This window comes from Dasypus novemcinctus, chromosome 30 (assembly GCF_030445035.2).
Source record: "Dasypus novemcinctus isolate mDasNov1 chromosome 30, mDasNov1.1.hap2, whole genome shotgun sequence".
Classification (NCBI taxonomy): Eukaryota; Metazoa; Chordata; class Mammalia; order Cingulata; family Dasypodidae; genus Dasypus; species Dasypus novemcinctus.
In genome coordinates, this window is record NC_080702.1 from 24,693,351 (window position 1) to 24,706,377 (window position 13,027).

The 13,027-nt window shown below is 39.8% G+C and overlaps 1 protein-coding gene across 1 annotated transcript in view; it reads right to left on the reverse strand.

Annotated features, from left to right (window-relative positions):
* LOC131276690 (golgin subfamily A member 6-like protein 7) overlaps window positions 1-10,739 on the reverse strand; it is a 152,984-nt gene extending 142,245 nt beyond the window's left edge. The window contains exon 1 of the mRNA XM_071212774.1: window positions 10,682-10,739. Coding sequence (XP_071068875.1) covers window positions 10,682-10,739 — 58 coding nt within the window. The remainder of the gene's footprint in view (window positions 1-10,681) is intronic.
* Between the last annotated feature and the right edge of the window lie 2,288 nt (window positions 10,740-13,027).

Here is a 13,027-nt window from a genome sequence, read left to right on the forward strand (position 1 = left end):
TGCATGGGCCAGCTCCACGCGGGTCAAGGAGCCCGGGGTTTGACCCGTGGCCCTCCCATGTTGTAGACAGATGCCCTAACCACTGGGCCAAGTCTGCTTCCCCCCTTATATTTTTATGTAACATTTATATGATCTAAAACTTTTTTTAAAAATAAAAAAAATTGATAAAAAGACACAGTGAAGAAAGAAAAATTTCAAAGAAATAGAAAAATAAATGATCTCATAAGAATGAAAGATATTTGATGAGGGCAAAATTACATTGGAGGCATAGAATAAGAGATTTGAAATAGCAGAATAAAGAAGCAGCAAATTAGAGGATGGAACATCTAAAATTTAAAAGAGAGAAGAACAATTAGAAATACGAATGGAAAAGATTGGATAGGGGTCTGGGAATTAAATAATAGCATTAAGCAAATCAGAATACGCCAAGAATAAATACTATGTTATGATAGTTCCTGAAGGAGATGAGAAGGCAAAAGTGACATAAAGAATATTTGAGGAGAGAGGTCAGCGGCTGCCCGAGGGGAAGGGAAGGTGGAGGCTGAGGTGGGAGATTTTCCGGACACAGGAACCAAGTGAACTTAACCAACAACAAGTAACTAGAATAAGAAGAAAAAAGTGACAAAGAGAAGATATAACACCTGTGCAAAAATAACAACTAATTAACCTCCAAGAGCAGACAAAGAAGCTAAGGAACTGATTAAATTCGTCAAAATAAAGAGATGACCAGAAAGCAACAAAAATCTACGAACCAAACCAATAATCAGGAAAACATGGCTGAATCCAATCAACAAACCAATAATCACAAAGGGGAGCAAAACTTGGCACAAGCAATGAAAGATCTCAGAACATTTATCACCGACAAATTTGATGCAGTAATGAAAGAGGTTAACAACATGAAGACATCACTTGGAGGGGAAATTGCAGACATACGCAAAAACATAACAGATATGATGGGAATGAACACCACAGTTCAAGAAATCAAAAATACACTTGCAGCAAATATCAGCAGACTAGAAGAGACAGAGCAGAGAATTAGTGATGTGGAAGACAGTACATCAGAAATCAAACAGATAGTAGAAGGGGTCAATAAGAAGATAGAAAAAATCCAATTAGGATTTAGGGACCTGAATGACAATGCAAAACGCTCAAACATACGTATTATAGGCATTCCAGAAGGTGAAGAGAAGGGAAAGGGGTCAGAAAGAGTGTTGCAGGAAATAATGGCTGAAAACTTCCCAAATCTACTGAAAGAGACAGATGTACATATCCAAGAAGCACAGCGCACTCCACAAGTCATAAACCCCAACAGGCCCACCCCAAGACATATACTTGTCAAATTATCCAATGCTCAAGACAAAGAGAAAATCCTAAAAGCAGCAAGAGAAAAGAAAACCATCACATACAAGGGAAGCTCAATTAGATTAAGTGCTGATTTCTCTTCTGAAACCATGGAGGCAAGAAGACAGTGGTATGATATAGTCAAGGTACTAAAGGAAGAAAATTTCCAACCAAGAATACTCTATCCAGCTAAACTAGCATTCAAACATGATGGAGAGTTCAAAATATTTGCAGACAAACAGAAACTGAAAGAGTATACCAACAAGAAACCTCCCCTTCAAGAAATTCTAAAGGGAGTTCTGCAGGAAGAAAGGAAAAAACAGGAAAGGCAAAGTTGGAGGAGAGTATAAGACCAACAAAAACAACAAAAAAGACAAAAAAAAAAATACGCAAACAAAATATGACAAACACAAATCCAATCAAAATATGGCTAACACAAATAATTCCTTGATAGTAATAACACTGAATGTCAATGGATTAAACTCACCTATCAAAAGATTCAGACTGGGACACTGGATAAGGAAATATGACCCATCCATATGCTGTCTACAAGAGACACATCTTAGACCCAGAGACACATGGAGATTGAAAGTGAAAGGCTGGAAAACAATCATACAAGCTAACAATAACCAAAAAAAGGCAGGAGTAGCTATATTAATATCAGACAAAATAGACTTTAAATGTGAAACAATTGTGAGAGACAAAGAAGGATACTACATTTTAGTCAAAGGGAAAATCTGTCAAGAAGATCGAACAATCATAAATATCTATGCCCCTAACAAGGGTGCCTCTAAATACGTCAGGCAAACGCTGGAAAAACTAAGTGAAAGAATAGATACATCTACAATTATAGTGGGGGATTTTAATACACCACTATCAACTCTGGACAGAACATCTCAAAAGAGAATCACCAAAGAAACAAAACATCTGAATAGTATATTAGAGGAGCTCGATCTAATAGACATATATAGATCGCTACACCCAAACACAGCAGGATATACATTTTTCTCAAGCGCACATGGATCATTCTCCAAGATAGATCATATGCTAGGCCACAAAGAAAGGCTGAACGAATTCAGAAAGATTGAAATCATACAAAACATTATCTCTGACCACAGTGGAGTCAAGCTGGAGATTTGCAAGGGAAAGAAGCCCAGATTTCACACCACGATTTGGAAATTAAACAACACACTCTTAGAAAAACAGTGGGTCAAAGAGGAAATCTCAAAAGAAATCAATGACTACCTTGAAACAAATGATAATGATAACACAACATACCAAAATTTATGGGATGCAGCAAAAGCAGTACTGAGAGGGAAGTTTATAGCCATAAATTCATATATCAAAAAAGAAGAAAGAGCAAAAATTGAAGAACTAACTGCACATTTGAAGGAATTAGAAAAACAACAACAAAGAAACCCAACAGGAAGAAGAAGGAAGGAAATAACAAAGATAAGAGCAGAACTAAATGAAATAGAAAATAAGAAAGCACTTGAACAGATAAACAAGACCAAGAGCTGGTTTTTTGAGAAGATTAACAAAATTGACAAACCTTTAGCAACACTAACAAAGAAAAAAAGAGAGAAGATGCAAATACACAAAATAAGAAATGAGAAAGGCGATATCACCACTGACCCCACAGAAATAAAGACTATCATAAGAGGATATTTTGAAAAACTATATTCCAACAAAAATGACAATCTAGAGGAAATGGACAAATTCCTAGAAACACATAAACAGCCCATATTGACAAAAGAAGAAATTGATGATCTTAACAAACCAATCACAAGCAGAGAGATAGAATCAGTTATTAAAAATCTCCCAACTAAGAAGAGCCCAGGGCCAGATGGCTTCACAGGTGAATTCTATAAAACATTCCGGAAAGAACTGACACCAATCCTGCTGAAACTATTCCAAACCATCGAAACAGAAAGAACATTACCCAACTCCTTCTATGATGCCAACATTACCCTAGTAACAAAGCCAAACAAAGACATCACAAGAAAGGAAAATTACAGACCAATTTCTCTAATGAACCTAGACGCAAAAATACTTAACAAAATACTTGCTAATCGTATTCAACAACACATTAAACGAATTATACACCACGACCAAGTGGGATTCATCCCAGGTATGCAAGGATGGTTCAACATAAGAAAATCAATCAACGTAATACACCATATAAACAGATTGAAGGAAAAAAATCACATGATTATATCTATTGATGCAGAAAAAGCATTTGACAAAATACAGCACCCTTTCTTGATAAAAACACTCCAAATGATTGGAATACAAGGAAATTTTTTGAACATGATAAAGAGTATATATGAAAAACCTAAAGCCAATATTGTTTACAATGGAGAAATCCTAGACTCCTTCCCTCTAAACTCAGGAACAAGACAAGGATGCCCACTGTCGCCGCTCCTATTTAACATTGTCTTAGAAGTACTTGCTCGAGCACTGAGGCAAGAACCAGAAATAAAAGGCATTCAAATTGGAAAGGAAGAAGTCAAAATTTCATTATTTGCAGATGACATGATCCTATACATAGAAAACCCTGAGAGATCTACAACGAAGATTCTAGAACTCATAAATGAGTTTAGTAAAGTCGCAGGTTATAAGATCAATGCGCAAAAATCAGTAGCATTTCTGTACACCAATAATGAGCAAGATCAGGAGGAAATCAAGAAACAAATACCATTCACAATAGTAAATAAAAAAATCAAATACTTAGGAATAAATTTAACTAAAGAGGTAAAGAACTTATACACTGAGAACTATACAAGATTGTTCAAGGAAATCAAAGAAGACCTAAATAAAGGGAAGACTATTCCTTGTTCATGGATAGGAAGACTGAACATTATTAAGATGTCTATCCTACCAAAATTGATCTACACATTCAATGCAATCCCAATAAAAATCAATGCAGCCTTCTTTAAGGAACTAGAAAAACTAACTATGAAATTTATTTGGAAAGGAAAGAGACCCCGAATAGCCAAAGACATACTGAAAAAGAAAAACGAAATTGGAGGAATCACACTACCTGACTTCAAAACATACTATAAAGCTACGGTGGTGAAAACAGCATGGTATTGGCATAAGGAGAGACATATAGACCAATGGAATCGAATTGAAAGCTCTGATATAGAACCTCACATATACAACCACATAATATTCGATAAAGCCACCAAACCCTCTCAACTGGGAGAGAGTGGCCTATTCAACAAATGGTGTCTGGAGAACTGGATAGCCATATGTAGAAGAATGAAAGAGGATTACCATCTCACACCTTATACAAAGATCAACTCAAGATGGATCAAAGACCTAAATATAAGAGCCAAGACCATAAAAACCTTAGAAAGCAGTGTAGGGAAACATCTACAGGACCTTGTAATAGGTAATGGATTTATGAATATCTCACCAAAAGCACGAGCAGCAAAAGAACTAATAGATAAATGGGACTTCCTCAAAATTAAAGCCTTCTGCACCTCAAAGGAGTTTGTCAAGAAAGTAAAAAGGGAGCCCACACAGTGGGAGAAAATATTTGGCAATCATATATCTGATAAGAAACTTATAACTTGCATATATAAAGAACTCCTACATCTTGAAAATAAAAAGATAAACAATCCATTTAAAAAATGGGAAAAAGACTTAAACAGACACTTCTCCGAAGAAGAAATACAAATGGCAAGAAAGCACATGAAAAAATGTTCCAAATCTCTAGCTATCAGGGAAATGCAAATCAAAACCACAATGAGATACCATCTTACACCCATAAGATTGGCAGCTATGAAAAAAACAGAAGAATAGAAGTGCTGGAGAGGATGTGAAGGAAGGGGAACACTCATCCACTGCTGGTGGGAATGCAGAAGGATCCAACCATTCTGGAGAACAGTATGGCGGTTTCTCAAAAAACTAGCCATAGATTTGCCATATGACCCAGCAATACCACTGCTGGGAATATACCCAGCAGAACTGAAAACAAAAACACAAACCAATATATGTACACCAATGTTCATAGCAGCATTGTTCACTATTGCCAAAAGTTGGAATCAACCCAAATGCCCATCAACAGACGAGTGGATCAATAAAATGTGGTATATACACACAATGGAATACTACTCGGCTGTAAGAACAAACACACTACAAACACATGTGATAACATGGATGAATCTTGAGAACCTTATGTTGAGTGAAGCAACCCAGACATTGAAGGACAAATACTACATGACCTCAATGATATGAAATAAACAAGCTGCCCTAGATAGCAAGAGACTGAACGATAGGCTTGCAGGAAATCGGAGGGTGGAGGAAGGATATGAGACGATGTCTGCAGGGGTGGAATTTAAGACGAGATGGTGGTAAGTATGAACACAAAGAAGAGATAAAAGGGGGGCAAGGGGTTGCCTTTGCTTGGGGCTTTGCGGGTTTGAGGGTGGCTGGGGAGGGACGGGTGGGTAACGTTGCCCAAAAGTGGGGGGAGGGAGGGGTAGCATACGAACCAGGAGAGAGTCAGGTGTTGGTGGAGAGTAAAATGCCGAGAAAATCATATCAAAATATAATAAAGAGGGTTACCTGTTTAGAATGCTCGGAGGGGAGGGTCTGATGCAGGACGGGCTCCTGGGGAATGTCTAAATGCTCATTCTGCCAGAGTGGGTGACACCATGGGGTAGAAACCCAAGTAGTGAGAGTGGGGGTGGACCCACATCCTGGGGAGGACTAATGCCATCCAATAGAGGGAACTGTATCCCTCGAGAGAAAGGGTGGCTCCCAGGGCATTGGGGCAGTTGAGCAAGTTAGGCCCTGAACACTATTCCATCTATCTCTGGAAGTGGCTCCTCAGGAAACGGAGGTTGGCTATCACTGAGGGCACCAAGGTGGAAGGGAAAATGGACGTTAAATGTGTGGAACCAAAGTAAATGGGGGGTAAGAGAAGAGTTTCTTGAGAGTACACAAGGATGGATATAAAACATGTAATATTACACCATAACATATAGGAGATGACAGACTGATAATGTAAACCATAATGTAAAACATAGGATAACTAAAAATGTAAAGAACTGTGTATCCTAAAGTATGCACCATAATGTAAACACAGATGTCACCTTGTTAGAAAGCTAATGTCTCAGACTCTGTACATCACTTTAAGTAAATATGATATGAATAGGGCGTAAGAGTATCACTGTGGAAGGGAAAAGGTTTTCTGGTGGATGTGTGGGAGTGCTGTATATTATATATATACATTGCTGTGGTCTAGGACTCCTGTGAAGAAAAGCTGAATAATTAGGGGGGGGGGAAAAAAAAAAAAAAAAAAAAAAGAAAAAAAATAGGATGTGGAATTTTTTCAAGTCAACATTCTTTATCTAAGTTCTTTATCTAACTTTATCCAAGTTCTTTATCTATCCTTTAAACTCATCGCTATATGCCATTCCCTAGTAAGGGACCATGACATTATATTGGGCTTCAAATTTCGGGGAGTTCTGGATCACAGAGTGTTTCAATAATGGCAATGGAGGGATACTGGTATGGGATACCAATGACAGGTGATATATGACTGACAGGGAGCTGTACAGAACATATGTCCAGGGTGCATGGTAATGTTTGGATATACTCATAGTGGCAACAATTAAAAACCACAGTAGGGGGGGTACTGGGTTCCTGGCCAGTGGTGCTCTGTCGTGGTCCCTAGGGGAGCAGCGACAGTCTCCCAGGTACAGTGGTGGGGACCGGGAGGGAGTGAGGGTTCAACAGTGAGCCCCTGATACTAATGACTATGCTTGTGAGCTGATAAACCCAAAATAATAACAAGGCCTAGAGCAACTTTGTGCCTGGGAATTTCCTTCTGTCAGCCTTCATGTTACTCAAATGTGGCCAGTCTCGAAGCCAAACTCAGCATGTAAATGCAATGCCTTCCCCCCAGCGTGGGACATGACACCCAGGGATGAGCCTCCCTGGCAACGAGGGACCACTATCAACTACCAACTGATGATGCAACTGGAAAATGACCTTATACGGAAGGTTCAATGCGGATCAGCAGAATATCCATGTCTACATAAAATACCATGACTTTAAAATGCTGTTTGACCTAAAGTAAGGGGGAAATGGAAAGGAGAAATGAGTTTATATGGCTACGAGTTTCTAAAAAAGAGTCTGGAGGCTGGCAGAAGGTTTGCCCTCATGCACAACTGAGCAGAGTCAGAGAGACAGATAAAGCAGATACAACCCCCAGATATTGGTTCCTTTGAGGGCTAAAGAGACCCATGGGAGTTATGGTCATGGCCGATGGGGTTAACTACCAGGGCAGATGGCCCCTCTTTGGAAATGGTGTTTATGTGTGATGAATCTGGACTCAGATGGGATCTCCCTTCATAAGACTTTCATGCTAATGTGCTGGAGGTGCAGTTAATGTTGGGGTTTAAGATATATTTAGGGGATTTGAATCTCTGGACTGACAATGTGATAGCCAGATCCTGAGCCTCAACAGACTCCAGCACCTACAATCTGATTTATTGGACTTACCACACTCAGCTAAGATGGAGGTGAAGAAGGACAACCACCACACCATGGAGCCTAGAGTGATTACAACTGAAAATGGGAGGATTGCATCCAGCATCCAGGTGGAATCTGAGCCTCCTCTTGACATAAAGGTGCAATGGACACAACCAATCCAGTGTCCACATAGAAGAGGTGGCATTGGATTGGGAAAAGTGGACATAATGGACAAAGGGTATGGGGAAAGGCAGGAAGAGATGAGAGGTGGAGGCGTCTTCAGGACATGGAGCTGCCCTGGATGGTGCTTCAGAGGTAATCACCGGACATTGTAAATCCTCACAGGGCCTACATGATGGAATAGAGGAGAGTATGGGCCATGATGTGAACCAATGTATATGAGGTGCAGAGGTGCCCAAAGATGTACTTACCAAATCCAATGGATGTGTCATGATGATGGGAACGAGTGTTGTTGGGGGGGGGGAGAGGGGGGGTGGGGGGGTGGGGTTGAATGGGACCTCACATATATATTTTTAATGTAATATTATTACAAAGTCAATAAAAACTAAAAAAATTAAAAAAAAAAAAAAAAAAAAAGAATATTTGAGGAAATAATGGTAAAAAATTTCTCAAATCTGATGAAATACATGAGTATATGTGACCAAGAATGCCAGTGTACTCCAAATGAATAAATTTAAATAGATTCACTCTATGCAAAATACTTATCAGTTTGCCAAATGCCAATGATAAAGAGAGAATTCTGAAAGCAGCAAGAGAAAAGTGACTTATCACATGCAAGAGAACTGCAATAAGACTGAGTGCTAATTTCTCACCAGAAATCATGTAGGTGAGAGGGCAGTGATTTGATATTTTTTATGGTATTGAGAGAAAGTAAACTTCCAGCAAATAATTCTCTGGAAAATTGTCCTTCAAAAAGAAGGGTGAGTTTAACATGCTCATAAATAAGAAATTAAGAGAGTTTGTAAACAAGAAGCCCATTCTGCAAAAAAAAAAAAAAAAACTAAAGGGAGTTCTGCAGCTTGAAAGGAAAAGACAGGAAAGAGAGCTTCAGAGAAAAGTGTAGAAATGAAGATTATCAGAAAGGACAATAGAAAGTTTAAAAAAAGGCAAAAATCAAATATGATATGGGAAAGCCCAAGGACAACATTGTTGAAGCAAGTAAAGTCTTTATATTACTACCATTGAACACTAATTGATTGAACTGCCCAATCAAAACACAGAGATTGGAATAATGGATTCAATTATGAGCCCTCCATATGCTGTATACAAAAGACTCACCTTACACCCAAGAATCAATATAGGCTGAAAGTGAAAAAGATATTCCACATGAACAGTAACCAAAGTAGAGCAGATGTAGCTACACTATCACCAGACAAATCAGATTTTAAACACAAAAATATTATAAAAGATACAGAAAACCATTATATTTCAAAAAAAGGAGCAACCTACCAAGAATAAATAACAATGATAAACATTTTTACATCTAACCAAGGTGCCCAAAAACACATGAGGCAAACTCTAGTAATACTGAAGGGAGAAGCAGACATCTCTCCAATAAGAGGTGAAGACTACAATACACCACTCACATTAATAGAGAAAACAATTAAACTGAGAATCAAAAAGGAAACAGAGAACTTGAACAATATGATAAAAGAGCTAGACTTAACAGACCTATACAGAACATTGCACCCAAAACCTGCAGAACATACATTCTTCTAGAGTGTTTATGGATGGTTCTCCAGGATAGACAACATGCTGGGTCACAAAACAGGTCTCAATAAAATTTAAATGATGGAAATTATACAAAGCAACTTCTCTTTTCATAATAGAATTAAGTAGGAAATATATAATAGTTAGGAAATTGGAAGGTTCAAATATATGGAGCTAAACAAACACATCCTTAATCACTGAGTCAAAGTAGAATTTTCAAGAGAAGTTAATAAATATCTCAAAACTGATGTAAACGAAAATGTAGTCATCAAAACTTATGAGAATTAGAGAAGGCTGTGATGACATGAAAAATTTATAGATCTAAACATCTATGTTAAAAGGGAATAAAGTGTTAAACTCAAAGACATTACTGACTAAATTTTATGAAAACATCACCTACCACAAGATCTTGTATATGCGTCTCACATTATCTCCTGATCCTATTCTTCTCATTTAACTTTTATGGTCCTGGCTTTCATATATTGGTCTTTGGTATATATTGATTTTATTTTTGTGTAGAGCATGAGAAAAAGATCTTTCATCCTTTTGGATACTGATATCCAGTTCTCCCAACACCATTTGCTGAAAACACTAATCTGTCTCATTTGAATCTCCTTGGCAGCCTTGTCAAATATCAGTTGGATGAGGATATGCAGGTCTATTTCTGAACTCTTGATTTGTAGCTTTGTATTATGATTTACAATAAAAAAGTGTGTGTCCTCCAACTTCATTCTTCATTTTCAAGATGTTTTTTGGATATTTAAGACCCTTACAGATCCAAATAAATTTGATAATAGTAATTTTCCATTTCTATAAAAAAACTGCAGGAATTTTTATTGGGATTGTATTTAATCTATAAATCAATTGGTAGAACTGATATCTTCATGATATTTAGTCTTCCAATCTGTGAGTGAGTTGCAGGCATCACTCTTTAAAGATGGCGCCGAGCCTCGCAGTAAACAACTGTAAGCCACTCCCGTTTCTTCCCTGATCCTCAGCAATAAGATCCCATGAGCCAACCAGCCTCACTGAATTAGCATAACCAATCAGGTACTTGCACGCCACCTAATTTCCCCTTAGATGCCCATAAAAGCTGTTGCATTTCCTTAATAAACCAGACCTGTGCCACCAGCCTGCGTCTCCAGAGCAGTTACTGTGTGTTGTCTTGCTCTGTTCATCCTTACCTCTTCGGGAGCAGAGCCACTGGATGGCAACACTACATCTGGCGCCCAATGTGGGGCTCGAGCTTCCAGATGATCTCACAGCGAATTATCAAGTACGACTCTTCCTGTAGCCAGTAAGGGACCCTCAGTATGGGGAATCTTTCCTCGTCTGAGAAGGCCCCTCAAGCTCGTGCACTGTGTGCCCTTTTAGGGAGCAGACATATCAAAATATCTGAAAGGGAACTCTATCAGTATTGGGATCTTGTTGTACATTTTAATCCATGGCTTTCTACTACTGCAGTTTGGGATCCCACCACATGGGCAAAGCTGCTTAAGCACTTTCGCTCAGCCAAAGTCCATGAGGGTAAGACCTTTCCCCTTGGTCTTATTCCTGCCCTTTTAGCTGTCCATGCCTCTCTTACTGGTGCCCCTCTAGAAGAAACTTCCCCCATTCCCCTCAAAGATCTAGCCTCTTCTTCTCCCTCTACTCCTGTCCCACCATATGAACATCCTCATCTTGAACCTCTATATCCTCTGCTTGTTAATCCAGCTTCCAATATCGATTCCCTCTCTTCTTCATCTCCTGCCACTCCCCCTTTACAGTCTCCCCTCTACTCAGCTGATCATTCCCATGAGAAACAGCTTGGCCCTTCCTCTTTGAAACCACCATTTCCTCCTTCTACTCCTGCTGATGCATCTTCCCACCAAAGCCCTGCTTTCTCCTTTGAGGAAGAAAAGGAACTTATCTCTTTGGAGCTGGACAGACCGCCACCTTGTGGCCTCTGTCCATTTCTCTCTAGGCCTAAACCTAATCTGCCTAATCCACCCATGTCTGCCATTTCATCTTCTGCTTCATCCTTGTCCGCCATTCTCTCCTCTACTTTCCCTTTCCCCATGCAATCCACCCCCACCCCTCCTCCTCTAGCTTCCCCCTTTTCCCCGACCACTCCCGTTCATCCTCCTTATCCACCAGTGTATGCCTTCCCTATGAATTTTGCCCCTTCAGCTGCTGCCCCCTATAACTGGTATCCATGGGATCATAAAACTATATCTAACCGCTGCAAAGCCATCCAAGAGGATGGCCTTAACAGCCTCTATGCACAGATGTTACTAGATAATCTCTCCCTTGAACATAATTGTGCTGCCGATTGGAAGAATCTTACCCGTGCTATTTTAACTCCTGGGGATTATGTTACTTGGAAAGCACTCTATTATGATGAGGCTGAGATAGTTGGTGCCTGTAATCTCACCAACAACCTTACCACAATCCCCCCTGATGCCTTGAAAGGAGAAGGGCAATGGACCCTCCCCATAATCCAAGCCGCATGTCCTGCCCCATATTTTGATCAGTGTCTGACCATAGCCAAATCTGCTTTTCACAAACTCAATCCACAGGGCAAACCTGTACACCTTGCCAAACTCTTACAGAGTCCTAATGAACCTTTCTCTGACTTTTATAGTCAAGTCAAAGAAGCAGTAGATAGAAAAGTTTCCCATGCCGCTGCAGCAGACGCTCTCTTAAAAGATCTCCTTTGGGAAGGTGCAAACACTGAGTGTCAACAAACAATTACGCCCATTCGCAATAAATCCCCTGATGATTGGGTCCTTGCTTGTAGAGATATTGGCTCTACCTCTGCATCTGCTATAGCAGCTGCCACCAACTCTGCAACAATGCTCGCCGCGGCCTTAGCCGATCAGTTGAGCCTCCAAACACAAAATAGAACTTGTTACCAGTGCTGTAGGACTGGCCACTTCACCAGGGACTGTCCAGAACCCAAAATATCTAGACCATCGAACACTCCTCCATCAATCTGTCCTAGATGCCGTAAGGGCTTGCATTGGAAAAGAGATTGTCACTCAAAAACCGATTTTCAGGGCAATCCTTTCCCGCCTTTAAACGAGGTCAGGGGCACCTCCCAGCCCCGCAAGTAAGAGAGGAACCTTCATCTACCATATTTTGGACAATTCCCATTATGCAAGGAAAAGCTTTCCTCACCCTTACTGTTCAAGAAAAGCCCATTACAGGACAAATCGACATGGGTGCAGATTTGTCAGTTCTTAGCCCATCTGACACTGACCCTTCCTGGCAGCTTAAACTAGGCCCTTTGGTCCAAGGTGTAGGGGGATTAAGACCCTCACATCAACTTGTGAATCCCCTCACATGGACCGACCCAGAGAGTAGGACAGGAATGTTCCATCCCCTTGTCTTGTCAAGTATCACACAAACGTTGTGAGGATACGATGTTCTTCCAAAGTTAGGAGCCATCCTTTCTACATCCTCTCAGGAGCACCCCCAAGCATAA